The 26,213-nt window shown below is 37.5% G+C and overlaps 1 protein-coding gene across 2 annotated transcripts in view; it reads left to right on the top strand.

Moving 5' to 3' along the window:
• The window catches only part of Nell1 (neural EGFL like 1), an 822,774-nt gene that overhangs the window by 222,147 nt on the left and 574,414 nt on the right, over nt 1-26,213 (top strand). For both annotated transcript variants that reach the window (XM_013019667.1, XM_013019668.1), the window contains exon 10: nt 6,613-6,712. In XM_013019667.1, coding sequence (XP_012875121.1) covers nt 6,613-6,712 — 100 coding nt within the window. The remainder of the gene's footprint in view (nt 1-6,612; nt 6,713-26,213) is intronic.

Genomic DNA, 26,213 nt, shown 5'->3' on the forward strand with positions numbered 1-26,213 from the left:
CTTTTCCTCCTCCTCCTCCTCCTCTTCTTCTTCCTCCTCCTCCTCTTCTTCCTCCTCCTCCTCTACTTCCTCCTCCTCCTCCTCTTCTTCCTCCTCCTCCTCCTCTTCCTCCTCCTCCTCTTCTTCCTCTTCCTCCTCTTCTTCCTCCTCCTCCTCTTCCTCTTCCTCCTCCTCCTTCTCCTCTTCCTTCTCCTCCTCCTCCTCCTCCTCCTCCTCACAACAGCCTCCCCCTTGCCTGCCCACCCACCAAGTCTTTCCATTTCAACATTATAACTAGTTCTCAAATTATTCTCTGTTTATATCTTTGCTGTCACTGTGCATGATTGGAATTTCATCATTTCTTATCTACTTTTAGTGCTCCTCCAATCACCCCAAAGAAACACAGCAATCCCTGTCACCCCTAAAGATGCAAAGCAATTTAGGACACATGCTCATTCACCTTTAATGGACCCTCATCTCTCAGATCAAGTCCCAGAAGTCTGAAATCAGAGAGAACAGCCATGGTCTAGTAGGGAGAAGCTAGCAAGCACGTCTCAGACAGATGGAAGAGAACGTAGTTCTGTGCTTTTTTCACTTTCTTACCTCACTCACTGCAAATAAGAAGAGATCATCTTATAGGCATACCTATCAGCCCTAGAGGAATATAAATGAGATGGAAGAGGCCAAATGCAATAATAAGATTTCCCAGAGCTTCATGCTGAGCTGCCTAACCAAACTTCCCTTCTGCCCAATATTAGCTGGAAAATTTGGCAAGAGAACCTTATCTTCCTTACCTATCTAACTGAGGTTCCTAGATAGCACAACTTGAGGTATGGAGTTTTGGCTTGACTCTCTCTCTCCCTTCCTTCCTTCCTTCCTTCCTTCCTTCCTTCCTTCCTTCCTTCCTTCCTTCGTTCCATCCTTTCTTTCTTCCTTCCTTCCTTCCTCCCTTCCTTCTTCTGTAGTTATGGGGTGCTGATAAGAACAGTCCTCGTAGTGCAAAACTGAAGGCAGACACAAGGAAGTAAAGAAGGAAAGGCAAGCAGGCATAAACAAGGCTGTGCTTTACACTGCAGCCCCAAACTACAGCAAAGCACTGCTGGTTTTGTGAGACACCTTCAGAACGGCTGACAGAACCACTTTATCTCAGAGCAGACCATCTTCCCAAACACTTTTACTCACATTATTTCATCTTCTCTTCATCACATTCTGGGAGAAATGGTGAAATATATTTTAAAGATGGAAGTGAATGAGGTATTTAGAGGCTTACAGATGCTTTCAAGGTGATACAAACCAAAGACAGGACTCCTTTACAGGAAGAGGGTGATAGGGAGAGAGGTTTCCTTCCTATATCCCGTCTCCTGTTGCCAAAATCTACCCCAATAGTTGACCTCCTTGAACACTCCTTATCATATTTCCCATGTCTCTCTTTTGAGTAGCAATAGGAATGCCAGGTCCAGTCAGATTTGTGGGTACAATGTTGTAATAGTCTTTCTATATTGATAGGTGCTACATATAGGGTGGCTTGGCCTTCTTTTTTTTGAAGAAAGAAAAAACATTCTAATATTGTTCCCCTTCCATAATTCAAATAAACATATATGCAATACCAGGGTACCAAAATCAAAAACAGTGTCAATAAGGGATATACCATAGGGAGAAGAACATATAAAAGAAACAAAAAAAATCACATAGTACATTGAAAAATAACAAAGAAAAACCTCTTGTGTCAATGTCTTGGAGTTCATTTTGTTTAGCATTATCTTATATGGTCATATGTACATATCTACATAGTCTGAAAGTGAAAGGCTGGAATAAAATTTACCAAGCAAACAGCCCCCATAAACAGGTGGGAGTTGTAATTCTACTATCAGATAAAATAGACTTTAAAGTAAAATTAGCGAGAAGAGATAAAGAAGGTCATTACATACTAATTAAGGAATCTCTCCTTCAGGAGGATATTACAATTCTAAATATCTATTCACTAAATAACAGAGCACCCAAATTTATCCAAGAAACACTACTGTCCCTAAAATCACACATAGATCCAAAGACATTAATTGTTGGGAACTTTAACACACTACAATCTGCACTGGATAGATCAACCTGGCAAAAACTCAACAGAGAAACCTCAGACCTAAACAGCTGCATAGACATCTACCTAATATTTCACCCAGCAGCATCAGAATACACTTTCTTCTGAGCAGCACATGGAACATTCTCCAAAATAAGCCACATTTTAGGTTATTCACTTTAGACACGTTGTGTATACATGTATGCATGTATGTGAATTCACCTAAATAATTTTATATTTTAGAGTGGTAGTTTCTGAAGGATTAAATAATCACTTTTCAGTCTATCTAAGGATATCAAATTGGTCAGGCTAGGGCCCAGTGATTTCCTTACTCAAGGGCAGCATTTATAAAAAGGCCATATAAGAGCTTTGGGAGGGGTATATGCAATGGAAGTAGTTAGCAGGGACAGAGAATAGTAGGATGAGTAGTCTTTCCCAAGTAGCCTTTCTCAAGCTTCTGGCCTTCATGCTAATGGCCTAATGCTGATGATATCTGTTGCATGTAATGGATTGACTTCTCTCCTATGCATCTCAAGTGGCACATTGTAGTGTCATCCTTGAGAAAATAGAAAAAATAGTTCTCAGTTTTCTATGTTCTGTGGTACAAAGGAAGCTCCTCAGTTGACAAGAGGCAACCTGAAGATCCATCAGTCTCAATTTTCTGGGATCATTTTAAAGTTTTAGCAGCACTAATTAAAGAAGGAGCAACTCAACTGTTTTCACCGAATATTTTCAGAAGTTAGCGTATTGTTTTCCTTTGAAAATCAAGAACAATACGCTCTTTTAGCAGTCTGACTTCATTTTGTTTAATTATTGCTTTTCTCAAACATTTCTGTAGCTGAACAATATTTTTTACTTAAAAATGTAGTTTTCACATGTAGTTAGAAATTCAAGTTGCAGCACAGTGATTAATTAGTATAGAACTTGAGTGCTTACATTTGACCAATGACATGGTGATAGTTTCTCTAACCTACAAAAAAAATAATAATAAGAAATGTATTTTTCCAGATAGAGCTCAATACAGAGGTTATAAAATATCATGCCATAAATCAAGAGGATTTAAAAACAGTTTAAAATATATTTTATGAATAGTTTTCAAAATAGTAAAGAAAAAAGGGTTGTTTTACTATGTAGCTCGAATAATTGATTTAGTAGTATTTGTACTACAGCAATCACATTTCAAATTTTAGAAACATATAAAAGTTTCTCTCTTTATAAACATTTAGAGTTATGATCTTACTCATTAAATATGTTAAAAGTTAATGAGGGGGCTGGGAATGTGGCTTAGTGATAGAGTGCTTGCCTAGCATTCATGAAGCCCTGGGCTTGATTCCTCAGTACCACATAAACAGACAGGGTATAAGTGATGCTGTGGCTCAAGTGGTAGAGTGTGCACCTTGAGCAAAAAGAAGCTCAAGGACGGTGCCCAGGGCCTGATTTCAAGTCTCGGGACTGGCAAAAAAAAAAAAAAGTTAATGAGAATTACTGACCAAGTGATTGAGAAGTTAAAATATGACCCTTAAAAAAATACCGTTTTAGCCAGGCACTGGTGGCTTATGCATGTAATTCTAGCTACTCAGGAGGCTGAGATCTGAGGATCATGGTTCAAAGCCAGCCTTGACAGGAAAGGCCAAGAGACTCTTATCTCCAATAAACCACCAGAAAACTGGAAGTGGTGCTGTGACTCAAGTGATAGAGTGCTACCCTTGACCTGAAGAGCTGAGAGACAGTGCCCAGGCCCAGAGTTCAAGCCTACAACCAACCAAAAAATAAAAAAATAAAATGAAATAAACCAAATACCTTTTGTGAGTAATTAAAAGAAATCTCTACTTTATGTTAAACATGTTTTATTTCAGAAAATCAAGTATGCATTCATATAGTAAGATTCTGAATTTAGAGAATAGAGCTTAAGAAACAAAATGAAAACCACTCTAGAATCTTATCACCTAGAGATAATTACTTTTATTAATTTGAATTTTGATAGCAAGAATGAAATGTATCTTCATCATCGTAGTTTGGATTCTTCTAGAAGTAGACCCTGAACTAAGGATTTCAGTAGAAGTGGCTCATTATATACGTGCTCTGAAGAGAAGCTAGTCCAGTAGACTCTGGAGCATGCCATTGGGGGACGGTGGGGGGGGGGGAAGGAACAAAGAAACTCAGCAAAGGTACAGTTTCAGAGAAAGATCAAAGGTAAAACTAGAGGTGAAATTCCAGACACACTTTGATGGCACTAGATTTTTATTAAGTAATTAGAAAATATTTTTATTGAACTTTATAACATTAGGGGAAAGGAGTCAGTGGGGGGAGGGAAAGTGTAAGAAAACAAGGGAGGGGGTAACACTGCTCAAAAAATATCCTCATTACCTGACTTATAATAGCTGTAACCCCTCTGTATATCACCTTCACAATAACATAAAATACAAAAGAAAATATTTTTATAATGGATACTTTTCTCAGTGTTTTTACCTAAAGCATTTGCTATAGACTTTCCTTTATCATAAAGCATTTAAAATATATACCTGTTCTCTTTATTTTTTGTTTTTTTTACTAGAGTAAGAGAGACTGAACTCATCTTTTTATTAGTAATTTTCTTGAATGATAACAACATAATCTATGAGGAGTCCCCAGATCCTGACCATCTCCTAATTGCTTTACAGATGCCACTAGTTTTTCTGGAACATAAATGAAACCCCAGACATTGTCCCTTCTCTATAAACAATGTCTAATGTAGTCATTTGCATTGGGCCATGAGCACAGAGTTATAGAATTTATAGATAATTCTGGTTTTCTGCATAGACACGGTCTATGTCCCAGGGCAACCCTCTAAGGGTGACAGAGATGAGTCATTAGTAGTAAAGCATTCACAGTTTAGGAGTAGGAACATAGAATGCACAAAAGAGATGCAGCAGTGTCTGTTTTTCTACTTACGCCAGGAAGCAGTGGAGAATTGGGATAAATACATAATATCTAAGGATAATATTAAAGATTGGTAATTTGGCATATTCCTATGCCCCAATAATAGAATTATTACTGTCCATTATAGTAATTTGTTTTATTCTCTCTAGGAAAAACTAAGTTATGTCAGGAATGGAATCTTACATTAGGAGTAGTGCTAATTTTTGAGGCTGCCCAATTTGACTTGGAGTGAAGAATGAAAATGGACTCTAGTAGAAAACAGAGATTGAGAGTCAGAGGCAGTAATTCTCAGATCTTAGGGCTAGTTCTAAGAATCAGTATATAAGAAAAAGTTTAGGTAATGGAGAGCAAAGGAACAGAAGCAAAGATACAGAATGCTAAATGTTGGCCTATCCAGGCAGGAAATTATGAGAAAAGACAGGGATCCATGCTACAATCTACTCAGGAGATGAATAATTGGAAATTGTTATTTCATAGTTAATGTTATTAGTATTCACATTTTAGAATGGTATACCTGATATAATAGTAGGTCTTGCTGAACTAGGAAACTGGGGCTGAGAAGGGGGCCCTGGAACCAAAGAACGGCTTAGAAATGGAAAACTCAGTAACTCTTCCATGTGTCCTGGCTGATGGCTTCTATCCTGTTCTTCTATCCATGTGTGGAACAGACTTTTGGCCTTAAATGAGATTCTCTTCCATTTTGCTTCTTGGCTGTCTTAAACATCCCTGTAAAAATGGTAGAGAAAAACTCTTATAGATAAAACAAAGGCCTCTCTAGCATTTTAAAGGATAGTAATTAATGAGCTACTTAAACAAAACAAAACAAATACAGATGTAGTAATGCCATCAAAGAAGACCTTAGTTGAAGTGAGGTCATAAAGATCCAGCTGCTGAATATTTATCATTTTGATATAGGTGATTTTATCTGTATCAAGAGAAATACTAGTATTTAGTTAACTAAACCTCTTTCATTCATACCTGATTTCTTTAGCCCTTGTATATTTCCTATGCCAGTAAGACCTCTTCTTCTTTTATTATATTATTCTATAATACATTTTAGTACAGCCCATTTGGGGGGAGGTATTGCTATACTGTATTATGTTTTTTTAGTTTAAGAGATTATCGTATTTTTCCTCTTTCCACCAAACTTTGAATTCATCAAGAATAATGCAGGTGTTTGCTTACCTTAGGGTTCATAATGCCATTACCCTGTGGAATGCAGGAACTGGCTCACAGAAGCTCATGAGACGAATTCTGCTTTCAGTGAAGAAGCCATGTTGGTGATATCTCAAAATTGACCTTTTAGAAAATTCACATCAAGAAATTGGTCAGGCTTGCGAATTAGACCTCCTTACTCAGGAGTCAATTGCTAGCACCCATTTGCTCTATAAAACATACTCAGAACCTTGAAATTGAGGCTGTTTCCCTTAGAGGGGAAATTGGCTTTCTCTTTCAAGAGTTTCAGCAATGTAATTTGCACTGTCATCATTTATTAGTGGAATTCCCGAGGGTGTTGTTAATGTTGTTCTGTCGGTGTCGGTTGTGATAATTGCAGGATATTAAAAATGAGTCTTATAAGTTTGGATCATTAGCTATATCTTTGAACAGCTTTTTAAAAAATTTTCCTAATATTTGGCTTCCAGGGTGGAGTTTTAGTAAAAATTACGGAAATGTGCCCTCCTTTGAACTGCTCAGAAAAGGATCATATTCTTCCAGAGAATCAGTGCTGCAGTGTCTGTAGAGGTGAGTGGAGCTGGTGTGGGTGGTGTTTGTGGTGGTGTTGGGGTGAGGGTGAAGGTTTAATGAATGGTACAGTGATAATAACCTATATTTCAAACTCTGCAGTGCTTCACGGGCACTTTCGTATCCCATTTACTTTTCTCAGTCCTGGTCTCTTCAGTTGCAAAATGAAGATAATAATAGTATCTACTTCATAAGACTACTGTGAAGATTAAATGGGATAATGCATAAGCACCCAGCATAATCCCAGCATGCGATAAACATTCAAGAGATGATCATTCCTATATTAATGCTAATGATATTCCTGCAATAATAACCATTATTATCATTATTTCTCATAAGGGGGATTGAGAAACTCTTTTTAGCCTACGCCATGAGCCAATTCTTATATCAGACTCAGAATGACTTATGATGGATCCTTATTCATGAGATATATTATATGTAACTTTTTCTTTTCTACCTTCTTTTTAAGAAAAAGAGCTACACATAAGTAATGCTTGATTGTGAGTTAATGCTTGGGTAGGAATCGTTTTGCTGTCCCTCTTTTGGAATTTCCTTCCTCCTCAAATTTACTCTTACTTGCTTACTCTTACTCTTGCTTGTTTTTTGCAATGTTCAACCAGAGGGAATTACATGGATTAGGAGAGCCTAGTATTTATTCAAATCTTTTTTTTTTAATTGTAAAAATACCGTACAGAGGGGTTACAATTACATGGGCAAGGTAATGAGCACATTTCTTTTTTTTTTTTTATTGTGAAAATACTGTACAGAGGGGTTACAATTACATGGGCAAGATAATGAGTACATTTCTTATCAAGCATTGCAGCCTCCTCCTTCATTTCCCCTTCCCATCCCTTCCCATCCTCCCCTGCCCCGCACCCAATCCTCCCGCCATTTCTTATCAAGCATTGCATTGCCTATTCCTTTGTTTCCCCATACCTTCCCTTCTCACCTCCCCCCACCTCCCCCGCCCCCGTTCCCCCAAATCCCCCTCTCCCCTCCCCCCGCCAAAGTTGTAAAGTTCGTTTTTCGACATAACGACTTGTACATCTCATTGTTGCATTGGGTCCACATGTATCCCTAGTTAAACGGTTTTGTTTTTGCCCTTCCCCTCCACAAATTATACCGACATCAAATACAGTGAAAGCAGGGGTTATACCATGGGAGAGGGACATACAAAGCAACAAAGAAATCGTCTTATAAAGACGTTAGAAACAATAACTAGAAAGAAAATAACATTTGAATACTTATCTTGGGGTTCATTTCACCTAACATTGACTTATCTGATCTTTTCTGCTTGTCTCAGACATATACTAGTTATTGCAAATAATGGAAACCATGGGACCTATGTTTCTTTGAGCCTGGCTTACTTCACTTAATATAATTTTTTCCAAGTCTTTCCATTTCCTGACAAATGGGGCAATGTCATTCTTTCTGATGGAGGCATAGAATTCCATTGTGTATATATATCACTTTTTCTTGATCCATTCATCTACTGAGGGGCATCTGGGTTGGTTCCATTAAGAAGTAAATGCAGTTAAACTTATAACTACTACTTTAAAACATGCCTACCTCCACACACTTCATTCACACCCCCCAAAACCCACCAACTTAACATTGTTTTTGGCTAATCTTTGAATTAAGGATGATGTAGCAGCACAATAGTTTAGTTCAGTTAATTTCATATTCTAACCTTGTGAAATCATTTTTTTCTAGCACAGAGATTGGTAAACATTTTTTTTAAAGAAAGGGACACCAAGAGGATATTTTGGTCTTACGCTCTCAGAGTACTTTTCCTAAATTATCTGCTTTAAAAAAAACCTGCAATTATATATTTGCAGCTGGGATGTCTTGGACATTTAAAAATCAAGTGGAATTTTCAGAGGGATGCATTTATTGGGAACTGATAAGGGAACTGCGTAGGTTTTTATAATTTAATGTAAAATCCACCACTTGTTATTTGTTAGAGGGCCAAGTGGGATTTGGTTTATGCAAATATTTTCTGACTTATAGATTCGTTAGAATAGAATCATTGATCAGGCTGCACAAATTCAGGAGGAATGCCATTGTTCTGACCCAGTGTAAAAGTGAGCAGATCAAGTACCACTGCTTTTGCTAGCATTTGTGTAGGAAGCATGCCCTCTCTATCAAAAGAGCTGTCAAGAGGAAGAGTGAGATGCAGGAGTAAGACTTGATAGACTTGAGTTTAGCTAGGGCCAATCTGTGAAACAGAGAACTTTCTTCTTCATACTCACTCCTTTCCAAATCAAGACATCTCAATCTGGAAACTGATGGTTTTCATTTGAGATGTGTATGTATGGAAAAAGGTCTTGGAGACTCTATATTTTGACAGGAAATGGGGCATGTGTTTAGGAAAGATGTAATAGGTTGGGAATTTCTTGGTAAGTATGGTGAGTTAAACTATTTGAGCCTAGCCAGGTGCCCGTGGCTCACACCTGTAATCCTAGGTACTCAGGAGGCTGAGATCTGAGGATCGCGGTTCAGAGCCAGCCCAGGCAGGAAAGTCTGTGAAACTCTTACCTCCAATAAACCACCAGAAAACTGGAAGTGACGCTGTAGCTCAAGTGGTAGAGTGCTTGCCTTGAGCTGAAGAGCTAAGGGACAGCGCTCAGGCCCAGAGTTCAAGGCCCACGACCGACAAACAACAACAACTATTTGAGCCTATTAGCTCTCTTGGATTTCTTACTTCACAATTCAGATGCTGGAATATTGTTTTTTGATTAAGGGCTTTTATAGCACCACCCACCAGCATTTATTTACTACTTCTCCTTATTGACACAGAAGATCCAGAACATTAGCTCATTTCCTAATGGTTAGGTCTCTGCATATCAGGCAATCAGAAAATAAAAATAGTATTTGTCTGGGCAGTAATCTGTCTCTTCTTTATGAAACTCTACAATTTAAACAACGCTGGAGAAAGTATCAGTCAAACAAGCTTAAGATTCTATCACCTTCAACTTTCTTGTGCCTCTATGATCTAGGCATTCTGCAAATTCTATTCCATCGCTCTTAATTCCAATGTATTTCCCAAGAGCATCTGTAGATGTAACATTAATATTTAACCACATCTTTTGTGAAACATATTCTCCTTTGAAAAGGTATCTGTTCAGCTATATATCTATGTTGTGTGTTGGTGGCTCACATCTGTAATTTTAGCTACTCAGGAGGCTAGAATCTAGGGGATAGTGGTTTGAAGTTAGCCTGTACAGAAAAGTCCATGAGTCTCCATCGACAGAATAACCAGCAAAATGCTGAACTAGAGGCCTAACTCAGGTAATAGAGAGTGCCAGCCATGAGCAAGAAGAGAGTGCAGAACCTGGGGTTGAAGCCCCAGTACCAGCATACACACTCAATATATGTGTATATATATGTGTGTGTGTATGTTTACATATGTATGCATGTATGTATTGTCTCATTTATGTTGTATTTGCTCAGTGGACTCCTAGATAAGGAGGGGACTGAACAATTACTTTTTTGAAAAGATTTGGAAAGCCCAGGGCTCTCTTTTATGGGAAAATATTCCAATTTTTCTCATTCCCCCTTCCTTCTTGCTAAAACAGAAAGTGATGAAAAGGTGAGAAGAACCCAATTTCTATGTAAAATGGTTTTTGCCCTGTATATGGAAAGTCTCCATCTTCTACTTCATGGATTGAAATTGTCCACAGAGACCCATGCGGGGAGGTTCTGACAGGTTGAAATGCATTGTTTCAGGAATGAATACAGTGGGATGTTGTAGCCATAGGGATTCTGCCACCCTGATGTTATTGATTATGGAAACCGAAGTAGATGTGGCCTTTCAATTCTTGCATGGAATGCCATTTCTTCAGTTAGCACATTTATCATCTCTGTCTGTCTCACTGTGGGTCAGTCTAGTCATTAGTCTGAGGAATATCATCCCCTCAGAGTATCATTCCTCAGAAGTTCAAGTCTAACCTGAAACCTTTCTTGTGCCTGTCTGGGGAATTGAAGTTTTGATGGTTTATTGTCATTAAGACTCTGATCAGCCAACTCATAGAACAATTCTTTAGATTGGACAAGTGAGGAAACTGCTGGAGTAGATTTTACTTTCTGTCCCAGTTGGATGATAATATAATATCCATAAATTTCCCTTGAAAACAAACAAACATTTGTTCCAATGATTATATTTATGATTCTTTAAGTGTAAGAGATAATGTAGTTAAAACTATCATTCCTATCACATGATATATTTATGTCATTTTTATGTCTAGGATTTTATTTATTATTTATTATTTTTATTTTTGTGTTGGATCCTGGGGCTTGAACTCAGGGCCTGGGAATAGTCCTCAAACTTTTTGCTCAAGGCTAGTGCTCTACTACTTGAGCCATGGCTTCATTTCTGGTTTTTTGTTGGTTAATTGGAGATAACAGTCTCACAGACTTTCCTGCCCAAGCCAGCTTGAACCATGATCTTCAGATATCAGCCTTCAGAGTAGCTAGGATTACAGGCATGGCTACTTACCGCCTGGTTGTACTTGTGATTTTAAATGACTTTATTATTAGCATAAGATAAAACTCCATAGATTACATATTTGAAGTAGTATTTAAACCTATGTTAGCAAGGAACTAGTAGCTCACTCCCATAATCCTAGCTACTTCATAGGATGAGATCTGAAGATCGTGGTTTGGAACTACCCAAGATGACAAACCCATAAGAGTCTTTGGTTAGTCAGCAAAAAGCCAGAAGTGGAGGTATGACTCCACTTTTTTTGAGCAAAAAAGATAAACAAGACCTCAAAACCTTGAGTTCAAGCTCCAATACTGGCACAAACAAACAAACAACATTTTATTGGTTACAACTTATTTTCTCAAATTATTACTTCCAGTTTGATTTTGAATTTGTTTTTTTTTTTTTACCAAACTGATACACATTTTTGAATGTATCTACTGGTACCCCCATTGACTAATAAAGATGAAAGGCATAGACTATAGTGTTAAACTGAATTTTTCCCTTTGTAGGAGTTAAACCCACAACCTTATACTTAAGCAAACATATTCTTGGGGCTAGAAGCATAGCTCAAGAGGGGAGCCCTCATCTAGCAAGAACAAGGTCCTGAGTTCAGTCCCCCACACTGACATGACAAACAAAAATAACATATTTTGAATTCTCTTTTTATTTGAGGATATATTGGGTAATTGGATAAACAGGTAGTTAAACCCATAGGTTTGTTAGCAAAGCCAGAATGCCCCTAGGAACAGATCAGTTTGGGAAGACACATGTAAAGAAATATAGAGGACGGATACTGGGCATGTGCTTCTTTATAATTGCTGGGGATCATGATGTCAGTTACCAGCTGTACCACCCAGAACATCCTTGATCACTGCTGCAGCATTTCTATGATGCATCCGAACAGTTTGCACTAGCAGCATGAAATTTGTTTATCCTCCTCATTACTTTGAGATAATGGCCATAGCAGGAGCCTGTCCACTTGGTGCATAAGGTGATGAGATGGATCTGGGGCATACGCAATTGGAGGGGCGTCTATGTCCTTTCCTGGAAAGAAGTAATAAAGGCTTGCATACAGACCCAGCAGAAAAAGATTGCACATGAATATCCGGTGCTCTCTGTTAAAGGCTGAAAAAAAATCAATAATTTTGACCATGCATTCTTAGGGCTGCACGAAGAAAACATACCAATCATTTGGCCCACCCCCAAATTCTTGACACACTCCTCAGGGTTTTCATTCCCTTCATAATCAACTCTAATTGTATCTTCAATGTCGCCAATGACTTTGGAGAGTGTTGCTGCATGTTTATGACTTCTAGTGTTGGAAAAAAGTTCTTCCCAACATCTGTTCCAAATGTGTTTATCTGTAATTTTAATTCATACTCACTTGCCTTGTCATCTGGCCTGGACTGAAATTAGTTGAGATTATTTGTACTATTGAAGATTTTATGCTTTTCAATTAGATCCTCCCAAAGCATCTTGGCATTGCATGATTTCCTCCCACCAAACCCAGCCTTTCCCTCTCATTTGAGGTGAATTTATAATTAAAGTGGTTTTAAAGAGAGGATTTGAGGTTATTTGAGGCGAGAAGAGACTTGGAAAAGAGGCATTTCAAGAGCCTGTAAGCTAGCATGCAGATGGAGGAGTGACAGTGTTTGGATGGGTTAGATCCTCCGTGTACTGATGGATGGCCTCTGATACAAAGTTCTTCAGCCATCACTTAAACATTGAGGACAAGGCTGTAGGTTCGACTGGCAAGACCTGGAGCAGGGTACATTTGAAGGGGAGTAAAGTCTCAGGGAAGACATGAAGCCAGTGGCCATGAGAGAACTCCAGTGCATGAAAATCTAGGAAGCTTCTGAAAGGAAATATGTTGTCCTAGAAAGAAGACCTGAAACTAAGTCCAGGCTTATTTGGGAAGGACAACCCTTAAATATGGACTATTGCAGAAAGAAACCAATTGATTGAAACTTGGTTGAATATGGAATTTAACCTTTCCTGATGGCCCAACCCACTGTCCACCGAAGGCTGATAGAATTTTCTCACCCATATTTGGATTGGAGAGTATGTAAGGGAGTCCAGGTTTCCATAAAGGATCTTTGGGCCACTTTCCTCATCACTAGCTCATAAATCAAGCTGATTCCTTACCTCTGAGGAATATAATTTCGGTGAACGATTGCTACTTGTATGAATTTAAAGGTTTGGGCAAGTACTATGGGAGGGAAGAGGTATTGTTCAGATTTAACAGAGTAGAGGAACTTGCAGTGCTTTCTCAGAATGTTGAGGCATGTAATTTCAAAGGCAATGGCTTAAACTACAGGAGACTAGATTATGGGCAGGAAATTGAGGACAGGCATTGGGACTCTATATGGTGTTACTTTACCTTAGCCGTGTTAAGTCCTACCGAATATGATGGTCTGTTTAGTCACAGGAGTAAAGCATATAGATACATGTCCATCATTGTCAAGTGAATGATTTTGTCAAAATAAAAAAAGGGCACAGAAAGTAGCGGTCTGGGGCACTTTATTGTAATAGATTTAAACAAAGCAAATTATTTTCCTAGTGTTTACTGGTCATGATGAAAAACCTGCAGATAGAGGACCAGTAGAGAGAGTCTAAATTTTAGATTGATCCTAACCAGAGGAGGAAATATATGACCACCAACGTTTGTTGTATTCCTTCATTATTTCCTTGGACATGTCATGGTCACTTACTGCTCCATGTATTTGGGGAGTTTCTATCTTCATCCATCAAACCTCATTCATCCTTGAAGTTTCCTCCTCAATCCTTTTCCTTAGGACCCTTGTTTTGGTAATACAGTCCCAGAATTCTGTGCACCTCTCCATCATAATGTCCTTTGTAATGAGATGCTCAGAGCCATTTATCCCTGCCAGAGTGTAAGGTCATAAAGATATGTGTACAATGTTTCTATGGTATTCCTCTTCTTGCTATATCCTTATTGCTTGATGCAATGCCTGGGCATGTCCTAAGTGTTTAATGAATTTTTGTTGAGTGAAGGAATGATACCCCTGGTGATGAACTGAAATTAAGCAGGTGTTTGGAGTAAAACTTGAAGGCTTGTTTCAGGAGATTGTGTGTCTTTCTCTGAGCATCTGCTTATTTTAAGCACTTAGCCAAGAGCTCTCAGTGGGCTTACCCATCTTAGCATCTCTTTCATGGATTGTGTTCTGTGGCAAATGATTTCTCTTCTGTGTGTTTCCCAAAGCAATGAGTAACAGCAGTGTGTTTCCTGAAGGAAAAAGCAAGGGTTCTCTCTTTTGAAAGATCTAGGCATGTGCTAGATGTTATAGCTGATGGAATGCTTGTCTACTCAGGCCATGGTCAACAGTCCTTGAATTTCCCCTGATGATTCCAATCACAGCTAAGCAGTCCTGCGGAGAGATTCTGGGGACTAGGTTTGGTCTTATCACCTACTCATTTTATTGTCATAGGGAAAGTAGTTAACTTCTTTGAGACTCAGTTTATTTTTCTTTAAAACACTTCCAGTTTTCTGTGACTTCTTATGAGCATACGAATTGTACAGTGGGAGGTTTCATGGAGACATTTCTTTTTTTTTATTGTGAAAATACCCGACAGAGGGGTTACAATTACATGAGCAAGGTAATGAGTACACTTCTTATCAAGCATTGTTGCCTCTTCCTTTGTTTCACCTTCCCATCCCTTCCCATCTCTCCCCGCCCCCATCATTGTGACATTTCTATACATGCATACAATATATCCTGGTCAAACCCACTGTCCTCATCTCTCCTCTCTCCTCCCTCCTTCTGATGTCTTAAAAGATTTTTAACTCATTTTATTGTTCAGTTTTCATACGTGCATATAAGGAACTTCAACCATGTTCACCCTCATTTACCCTCTCCATTGGCTCTCTCCTCTCTTGTTGCTGCCTCTCCCCCCCACATTTAGTGTTGCCTGTTTTACTTTCCTCTGTTTTTTGATGTATATTAATAATACAAATGGGTTTTTCTAAGGTGATTCATAGTTATTCATTATAACTTAGTCCAATTAACTTTATCTATCACTCTCCTTTCCCCTGTCCCCTCCTGTTAGTAGCTTTCAGTGAATTTTCTTATGCTATCTTCATAGACGCCATGTGTTCGAATCATTGTTTCCTCCCCCTACCCTTCTTCATCCCCCAAATGGCTCCACATTTATACTCATGTAATTTGTATGTGTGTATCTGCATGTGTATATGCTGTAATTTTTGCTTTCATAATACTGATGATTAAACTCAAGCCTTTATATTTGCTGGGCAAGTGCTATACCACTTGAACATTGTTCTCAGTCATTTTTTAATATATTGCTTTTAGAGAGCTTCACACTATTTGTGCCCAGACTGGCCTACATCTATGATTCTTCTGTCTCTGTCTCTGTAGTAGCTGGGAAGATTGGTATGTGCCACCAGACCTGGCCCTAAAACATCTTCAATTTTTAAGTTGGAAAGACTAGAAGAATGTAGTCATTAACAGTAAACATTAATCAAATAACTGTAATAGACTAGGATATTGTCTTAGGGACAAGAGGAACAAATATGTAAAGTCCTTTCTCTAAGAAAGGTGAGCTTCTTTCTAATTGGGAAGCAAGAATGGCTTCCTTGAGTAGAACATTGTACATAGGTGTTGGGTCAGGGGTGGTGGTGTTTTGTGTGTGTGTGTGTGTGTGTGTTGTTCCTTATAAACATGTTGTTCCCCATGTTTGTATATGATTGACATATAGAATTGTTTGAACTTACAGTTAAAACATGGATTCTTTTTTTCTTCTTGCAAGTAGTGGGATAAGAACTCAGGTCCCCTTGCTTGCTAAGCAGGCATTTTGCAACTTGACTGACATCCTCAGCCCTTTCCACATATGTATGTATATATAGTGACATTGTTGAGTCAGTCTAACTGATCTATTACCTCACACAGTCATTTTTTTCTGTGTGGTGAGATCATTTAAATCTACTTGCATAGCAATTTTCCAGTATTATCTGTATTCATCAGGCTGTCCACTAGATTTCCAGAACTCACTAATTTGCTTAAGTAAAGTCTTGTATGCTTTAACCAAAATCCCAGTTCCTTCCCCCTTTCCATGAATAGATTATATTTAATATTGACTTGAAGATTGAATTTGTAGTAAAGATGGATAATAATGGTATGAGTTGGGAGAACAAGTTTTCCAAGGCCTGCCTTGGATAGATAGAGATGGACATACTAGAGGAACAAAGGCTTAGTATATTTGTTCCAAGTTGCAGATTTTTAAGGGAGGGAGACACAATCAAATTTGTATTTGAATGGATCTTTGTGGAAAATAAAGTTAGAGATAGACAAAAAGGAGATTAGGATGGCGAATGAAATGATTTCCAATAGAGGAGTGATAGTGGTGTGGAATAGAATTTTTAAAAATTATTATTGTTGTGTAGTGAAAGAGAAGGAGATTGATTCAAGAGATATGTATGAAATAAGAGCCTGGGAATATAACTGAGTGGTAGAGTACTTGGTTATCATAAACAAGGACTATGATTTGATCTCAGAACTACAAGATGACAGACAGACAAACAGAAAGAGAAAGACAGAAAATCAGACAGATGGAACTTACCAAGGATGTTATTTGAGGAGTTTTGACTTTATTTTTTCTAGTCTGAATAGAAAAGGGCTAAAGATAGAAATGGAGAATTTGGAGAGGATGGGTTTGGAGGGGGAAGATCACGAGTTCAATGTTTGTGGAGTGGGCGTTTGTGTGTGTACATTCACATGGAATGTTCATGGGCTACTGGTTGTAATGATGTGTCAGTGATACATCCTAGAAACTTGGGGTTATTTCCTGTGCCCATCGAGGGGACTATAATTCCTCTTTATTGTTCCTAGAAATAGTTAGACATTCTCAATCAGGGTTCATATGTCTTCAGAGACAAGTGTTGGATAAGATTTAACTTCTGGCCAGGAGAGATTGGCAGGAACTGAAGTTGGGTCTTAAATGGACTAATTAAAATAAATTACAAGGCAAGAATGGTTACAATCTCTAAACTTTATAAATGGGTAATTGCTAACAGTTTTGTGTATCCCTATGTATTTAAGTCTCAGAAGAAATATTTTCTTAATTGTCCTAATTTGATCTTTAGGATCAAGTTATGAATATGACCTCGCTGTATTGCTTTTGATATGTAAACTTCCAGCCCCAATCTCCTAACCTGTATTATGGGAGATAAAGTAATCTTCAGGGTTGTTGTATAATACATGTAAGATGTAAAGCACTATACTTGATAGGTTGTGGGAAGTGAATAAAGATTAGGGCATTTGTATATTTGAATTAGTCCTCTTTGACAGATGACACTGTGTGCTTCTAATTATAGAATTGTTTCATTTATTAAAAGATTCAAGTTAAAAAGAGCTTGAACATCGGGCAGCTTAATTGTGCATGTGTCTGCTACCATCTACTCTCGGTTTCTAAATCCATAAGAGATAAAAGACAGAAAATGATATATAGGGAAGAGGGTAATTTTGAGGAGCCTCATGTATCAGATCACATTGATAACCACCTGAAGAAAAAAAACTGAACTGAAGTCTTAACTGGAGCACTTGAGAGAAAGATGGGCTAGCAACCAAAGACAAATATCCAGGAAAGCAAACTGTGTATCTTAAGTGCCATTCTATCCAGACACATCAGATAAGAAAGACAAAGCCTTTAGCAGGGTTTTGAAAGACAGAGAATTAATTGAGGATTTATAAGTCAGCAGCCAACTCAGATGCTGAGGTCGGATTTTTAAGAATGATGTTGGCCAGCTGGGGTGATGAAAAGGTTCTAAAACCTCAGTGGTGGCTGACACCCGAACAACTGTGTAAATTTATTGAAGAACATCAACCTATCTACTTGAATTGAATGGTATGCAAATTTTACTGCAATAAAAAATGTTTAAGGAAAGAAATATGGTGACTAGTAAATAAGTCAAATTTGCTTTCCAGTGGGTTAGGATGGAGGATTTCATGCACTTGTGTATTCAGCCATCTGTTTATTAAGTCTTTATCTACCCATTCTTTTTGCTGGCCCATTTGCCGATCTATCCATAAGTCACATATCCATATGTCGTTCTATCCCTATGCAGAGAGCTTTAGGTCAACCAGAATGAATAAGTGTGGACTTACCTGAAGAAGGTGGCATAATTAAAAGGTTATGCTTTCTGTTAAGATTTAAAATTGCCCTGGAAAAAATTATAGTTGGGAAATAAGAAGTAACCTAACTTGTAGTATGTTTGAACTACATGTGCATAAAGGGATGTTCTCTATCTCTTCTGAGCTGTAGAAGACTTAGAAATCTGTTTCTCTTGGAGGAGAGTGGAGTGGAGTAGCACAGTGATAAAGTTATCTGGCTTCCGTCAGTCCTGGGTTATGTTTTGTATACCTTCCCCATGTGTACTAACTACTCTGAACTTCAACGGTCACATCTGTTAAACGGACATAATAATTCACTTCCATGAACTTGTTAATAGAATTAAATGGAGTAGCATATGAAAAACATTTAAGTTGATTGTTGAGCTCATAGTTGTGTTCAGTAAATGTTAAAATTGTTGTTGCTGTGCCTGGGTAGATTACTTATTGTTTTCTTCCCGAAAGGTGAAAATTTTTTCTTTTTCCCATGAGAATGTGTGTCCTGCCCCTTCTCAAATTTCTTTCCCTGAAACACTGTGACAAAAAACATTGTGGACAGAGCGTATAAACATCTGACTTGATTGTCAGATGTTGAGTCACAGAATAATTGCCCTATTAATATTGAGTGAATGATTAGTGGAAATTGAATAAATATTACTTAGATAAGGCTACATTCACAAAGCAAACATAATTCTGGTACACTGGTAGGCCCAACCAATGAGCATTTTTTTCTGGTACCAGGGCTTGAACTCAGTCCCTCATATTCTTGCTTAGTTTGCTTGCTTGGCTGGTGCTTTACCCTTTGAGCCATGCCTGCAGCCAAGATTTTGCTGGCTGGCAAATAGAGATAAAATCGCACAGACTTTTATTTGCCTGGCCTGGCTTTGAATTATGATTTTATTGCCTTCAGCCTCCTGGGTAGCAGGATTACAGGGTTGAGCCTCTGGTGCCTGACTCCAAAGTAGATATCATTTCTTTTTACTTTTTAATTTAATTTAATTTTATTATAAAGGTGATGTACAGAGGGGTTACAGTTACATAAGTAAGGTAATGAGTATATTTCTTGTCAGTGTTTCCCCTCCTTTGTTTTCTCCCACTTTCCCTCCCCCCTGACTCCCCTACCCTCCAAGTTGTAAAGTTTATTTCTAACATGGTATCTTGTATTGCTAATGCGTTGGTTCACTCTTTGTCCTTTGTCTCACCATTTCTGTGATTCTCTTTCACTTCCCCAAATCAGATAAACATATATACAAGACAAGGGCTACTGAAATCAATAACAGTGACAACAGAGGCTAAACCAAAGGAAAAGAAAAAAAGAAAAAAAGAAAGCACTGAAAACAGTGCAATAAAAACAAAACAAAACAAAACCCCAACTCTTGTATTTTAATAAAACTTAATTTGTCCCATGGACTCTTTGTTGTCCATGAAATAGATTTAACCCATTCCCTACATTTTAAGTTGATATGGCATATGGTTGATGGAGAGATATGCATTTGGAAATTTCTTTTTGTTTCCTGCCAACAATTTGTTTATTGATTTTTAAAATTTCATTTTGAGTGGTCAAAAATAACTACATATTTATGTGATGCAATGTGATTTTTAATTTTTTCCATTTATTTTATTATAAGGGTAATGGACACAGGGGTTACAGTTACATAAGTAAGCTAATGATTACATTTCTTGTCAAACAGTGTTACCCCCTCTCTTGTTTTCTATACTTTCCTTCTCTACCCTGAGTTGTAAAGTTCATTTCCAACATAGTGTCTTGTGAGTATCACTGTTGCATTGGTTCGCCCTTTGTCCTTTGTCTCACCATTTGTTATTCCCCTTCCTTCCCCCAAATTGGATAAACATACATACATACATACATATATATATATATATATATATATATATATATATATATGAAATGGTACAAAAATAAAAAACAGCGACAACAAGAATATGGAAATAAGAGGTGTTTTTGTTGTTTTTTTTAAAGTGTACTGTGTGAAGTTATTTCTTTTTTCCCTTCTTTTTTAAAGTCTGATGTTTTGATATATGTTGACAATAGTATCTGAAGGGTCTTTTTTTCCAGGTAGTCAAATGCATGTGGAAGGAAGAAAAAAAAAACAGTTGAAGTGTCCTAGAAAGAAAGAGAGAAAACAAAGACAAAGAATGCACATGATAAATATATTGGTTCAAGCTTCATAATGATGAGAAATATAACTTAATTATTGATCAATTCTGACATGCAGAGAGAAGTCCAGGCTCTTACTCCAGTGAAACCTAAAATCACTCTGTTGGTAGTAAACTCATTAAGACCTTTCAGTTGTAATGATTATTGTAAGCCTTCCAAGTCCTTGTAGAAATGTTCTCAACTGTCAGATGTTTCAGATTTTTAACAAGTTAAAAATTTGCTCTGCTTCTACTAGGGCAGTCACTGGTTAGCAGGGCCTAGTTAGTAAGGCTAGATGTAATACCATGTTCACTCAGATGATGTATCTTTCTGCTGTTTGATGTCCCAAGAAGTGACTACATCTGTCACATTTTATTACTTGGTTTTGCTATTGGAGAAGGGTATGTGACATAGTGGGAAATAGATATCAGAGTTAGACAGACTTTATTTAGAACTTGACATCTTCAGTTAGCTTAAGTATTGGTGAGTTTGAGCTTTTCTTATCTTGAAGTTAAGGATAACAGCATTGGAAATTATTTTGAATTTTAATGATAATTATTGACATCATCATCATCACCATCACCATCATTATCATCATCTTCATTGCCAACATCCCAGTAGAAACAATTTATTGACCTCTTTAGTATGTATCTGGGATGGTTCCAGTTGCTTTGCAATCATTGACCCATTTAGCTTTCCTCAGCATCTTAGCAAGCTAAGTAATACTATTATCTTCAATTAAAATACCTCTTATAATGCAATGTATATGATAGGTGAATGAAATGTTATCATCATCATTATCATCATCATCATCATCATTATTTAATAACAATTTGCTCTTTTAGGCTAAGCGCAGCATAAATATTGTTAGTTTAAAATTCTGTTTCAAGAGAAAATATAGTTCTATAATGTCACCATGGAAAAAAATTAAATTTGGAGTTTATCTGGTCCAGTGATTTTTGTATTTATTAAGCCAGAAATGGTTCGTATGATCCATATGTCAAAACTATAAAAGCATAGCTATCCTATTTCAGTAAGGGTCCAGGGACTTGAGCTTTATTCAGCAACTTATCTGTTCCCAGGGTTCTTAGAAGCACAGAGTGAAAATCACTGATGTCATCCCCACTTAGTAGATAGCAAAGAAAGGGACGTGATTTATTGTGTTTGTTAGCAGTAGACTCTGAATTATGCATTAGATCTTGTGATTCTTAGATGCACTGTTTTCTATGAGACCATAATACCTGATGCATTATAGTAATTGTTATTCACTAAAATGTACTGATTTAAAGATAGTCTTATTCTATTTGAACTTTACAACTTTTTTTTAAATTTTATTTATTTATTTATTTTTTGTGAACATACTCTACAGAGGGGTTACAATTACATGGGCAAGATAATGAGTACATTTCTTATCAAGCATTGCAGCCTCCTCCTTTGTTTACCCTTCACATCCCTTCCCTTTACAACTTTTTAAATAGGTATATCCTATGCCTACTACTTTATTGCAAATAGTGTAGAATATATACAAGTTTTCTTTCTTTTTTTTTAAGTTGGGGTAGCTGGCAGTAGAGTAATGAGAATTTGTTTTTAAATATTGAAAAAATATGATGCCATGGAAATAATCAAGTACACTGGCATTGATATTTTATCTTGAAGGCAGTTTCTAGTCAAATGGTAGCTTGGGATTTGGCCTCTAGTGAACACTGTGTAAAAAGACAGGAGACAGTGGGATCTGGTGGCTCACATATGTAATCCTTAGCTACTCAGGAGGCTGAGATCTGAGGATCTTGGTTCGAAGCCAGCGAAAGTCTGTGGGACTCTTATCTCCAGTAAACTACTTAGAAAAAGCCAGAAGTGGTTCTGTGGTTCAATTGATAGAACACTAGCCTTGAGCAAAAAGAAGCTCAGGGACAGTGCAAAGGCCACTTAGCTCAAGCCACAGGACTGGCAAAGCAAACAAACAAACAAAAAAGGAGGATAGCTTGGGGCTAGCTTGAGATACTTACCTAAGAACATTGAAGGGTGAATCCCTCAGGGGGTGAAGCAGAAAAAGTCCAGTGTGAAAAAGGAGACTGGCCTATCAGTTAGACTCTAGATTGAAGTCTAGAGGGAAAAAAATGTATTCTTGAAAACTTAGGGCTAGAAATTATTCTATCTGTGTGACTCAATTCTTGTCCCCAAGGCAAAAGTGTAAAATGATGTTGGGTTGATAATTCCCTCAGGCCACCAACAGGAGCAAGCACAAATACTTTCTGAAGAAATGAACATTTAAAACCTAAACCTCTGGGCTGGGAAGGTGGCTCAGTGGTAGAGTGCTTGCCTCACATGCATGAAGCCCTGGGTTCAATTCCTCAGCATTACATAAACACAAAAAGCTCGAAGTGGCGCTGTGGTTCAAATGGTAGCGTGCTAGTGTTGAGTTGAAGAACTAAGGGACAGTATCAGGCCCAGAATTCAAGCCTCACAACCGGCCAGAAATTAAATAAATCAAATAAATAAGACCTAAGCCTCAATATTTTCCCACAAATTAGAGTGTAAACTTGTTCAACCATTTTGGGAAGCAGTATGGAGGTTCCTCAAAAGACTCCACATAGAGCTCCCCTACGACCCAGCAATCCCACTTTTGGGCATTTACCCAAATGTTTACAAACAAGATCACACTAAAGCTACCAACGTGACTATGTTCATTGCAGCACTATTTACTATAGCTAAGATATGGAACCAACCCAGATGCCCCTCAGTAGATGAATGGATCAAGAAAATGTGGTATATATACACAATGGAATTCTACACCTCCATCAGAAAGAATGACATTGCCCCATTTGTTAGGAAATGGAAAGACTTGGAAAAAATTATATTAAGTGAAGTAAGCCAGGCCCAAAGAAACATAGGTCCCATGGTTTCCCTTATTTGCAATATCTAGTATATGTCTGAGTCAAGCAGAAAAGGTCAGATAAGGTGATGTTAGGGAAATGAACCCTAAGATATGTATTCAAATGTTTTTTTTTCTTTCATGTGATTGTTTCTAAGGCATTTATAAGATTATTTCTTTGTTGCTTTGTATGTCCCTCCCCCACAGTATAACCCCTGCTTTCACTGTATTTGATGTTGTTATAATTTGTGGAAGGGAAGGGGAAAAACAAATTGTTTAAATAGGGATACAGGTAGACCCATTGTAACAATGAGATGTACGAGTCATGTCAAAAATGAACTTTACAACTTTGGTGCAGGGAGGGGGGTGGGGGAGGAGCGGGGAGGATTGGGTGGGGGGGCGGGGGGAGGATGGGAAGGGATGGGAAGGGGAAACAAAGGAGGAGGCTACAATGCCTGATAAGAAATGTACACATTATCTTGTCCATGTAATTGTAATCCCCTCTGGATGGTTTTTTCACAATTAAAAAAAAAAGATTTTTCCACAAATTAGATTCCAAAGAAAATGAGCTCACATTATGATAACTCAAAAACAGAAGAAAAGAAACCATCATGTATAGTACTTCACCTAAACAACAAACTGTAGTTACAAGTACAAAGTTTAAATATATTGCCATTATTATCAAGTAATATGTACATATAAGGTACTTAAAGAAATAAAAAGTAAAACTTAAAAATGAATGAATAGGGGTCTATAAAAATGACTGAGCAGTTTTAAAAGAGTCAAACAGTATTTCAGACAATAAAGTATAATAAGTAGAATTAATAAATGATTTGAATGTTGCACAGCTCAAGACAGTTAAGGAATGGAAAGATACTTGGAGAAGTTACAGGGAATTCACAATATAGAGAAAAAGAAAAGGATTTTTATGACAGCCAATCTAAGTAACATGAAAGAGATCCTACGAAGAAAAACATTTATCCAGTTAGAATTCCAGGAAGAAAGACAGGAGAGAATGGTGAAGGACAATGTTTGAATATTTTTCGAAATGATGAACAATTCCCCCAGTTCTTGCCTTCACGAATCCAAACTAAAAATAAAATCCTAGCTGTGAACCTTAGAATAAAACTGAAGAGCATGTGACAAAATGCAACAAAACCAACTTACCACAAAAAAGGTTTCCACAGAAATCAGGAGGATTTCACATACGGAATGAATTAGATTACCAGAGGACTATTCAGCAATAGTAATAGAAGTTATAAAAATGGAACAGTATCTTCAAAATATTGAAACAGGATATGGGTATACTCCCCAAACCCAAAACAAAGGATGATGTATATATTTAGATAAAGTTGGGAAGTCACTCTTTTTTAAAGATCTTCACCAAAGAAACTTCTAAAGAATGCTTTAGGAAAAACAGTTATCTTGAGAAGAATAATGGTGATTTAGGAAGACATGTTGAGCAAATAAAATGGCAAATTTGTAGTCAAGGATTATAGGCATGAGCCTATTATTAGGCTCATATTAGGCTTATATTATTAGCATATTAGGAGGCACAGAAAGACTGCCATTCCAGATCGTGCAAGCAACAAAAATTGTAAGACCCATGCCAACAATAATATCTGGGTGTGGTGGCACACATCTGTCATTCCAGCTATTGCAGGAAGCATAAATAGGAGGATGTTTGTCTAGTCTGGCAGGAAGAAAATGAGAACCTATCCCCAAAATAATCAGCGCAGTAAGAACTGGAGGCATGACTTAGGTGAAAATGAAAAGCCCTGAGTTCAAACCCTGGCACTTCAGAAAAACAAATAAGCAACAAACAGTCACAACAGCAAGAACACTACCAACAGAATCTCAAGCAGTTTTGTTAATAATTCAAAACCTGCAAATAACTAATATATGAATTTGCAATTCAATGTGCAAAACAAATGAAGACTATTTATACTATAAACTGTTTTTCACAGCAATGATGAATGACATTTACTCATATTAATGACATTAAGGCACACATACAATACATATATAGTATGATGTGAACCTTCAAATGAACTAAGTATTTGTTTAGGAATAAATATCTACATGTGATGGAACTGTACAAACAAAAGAGTAGGTTAACACAAGATTCAGAGTACCAAATTATTATTATTAGTATTATTGTTAGTCTTGTGCTTGAACTCAGGGCCTGGGCACTGTTGCTGAGCTCTTTTGCTCAAGGCTCTACCAGTTTGAGCCACAGCACTACTTTCAGTTTTCTGGTGGGTAACTGGAGATGAGTCTCACAAACTTTCCTGCCAGGGTTGGCTTTGAACCACAATCTTCAGATCTTAGCCTCCTGAATTGCTAGAATTATAGGTGTGAGCCATCACCAGCACCTGGCCAGAACATTTCTTTCTGGAGATTGGCAGAAAGATTCACTGGAGAGATAAACCCAGAGGTACTAATAATACTCTCATTGAATTATTTTAAGTAGTATTTTCTCCATGTCATATATTTTATGACAAGACTATGATTAAATGACCAATATTTCATTTAAGAAATAATAGATCCCTCCCCCACAGTATAACTCCTGATTTCACTATATTTGATGTCGGTATAATTTGTGGAGGAGATGGGGAAAAACAAGTCATTTAAGGATACAGGTGGACCCATTGCAACAATGGGAAGTACAAGTTGTCATGTCGAAAACGAGCTTTACAACATTGGTGGGGGAGAGAGGTGGGGAGGATTGGGTGGAGGGGTGGGGGAGGAGGCTGGGAAGGGATGTGAAGGGTAAACAAAGGAGGAGGCTGCAATGCTTGATAAGAAATGTGCTCATTATCTTGCCCATGTAATTGTAACCC

Source organism: Dipodomys ordii, unplaced genomic scaffold (assembly GCF_000151885.1).
Source record: "Dipodomys ordii isolate 6190 unplaced genomic scaffold, Dord_2.0 Scaffold46, whole genome shotgun sequence".
NCBI lineage: Eukaryota > Metazoa > Chordata > Mammalia > Rodentia > Heteromyidae > Dipodomys > Dipodomys ordii.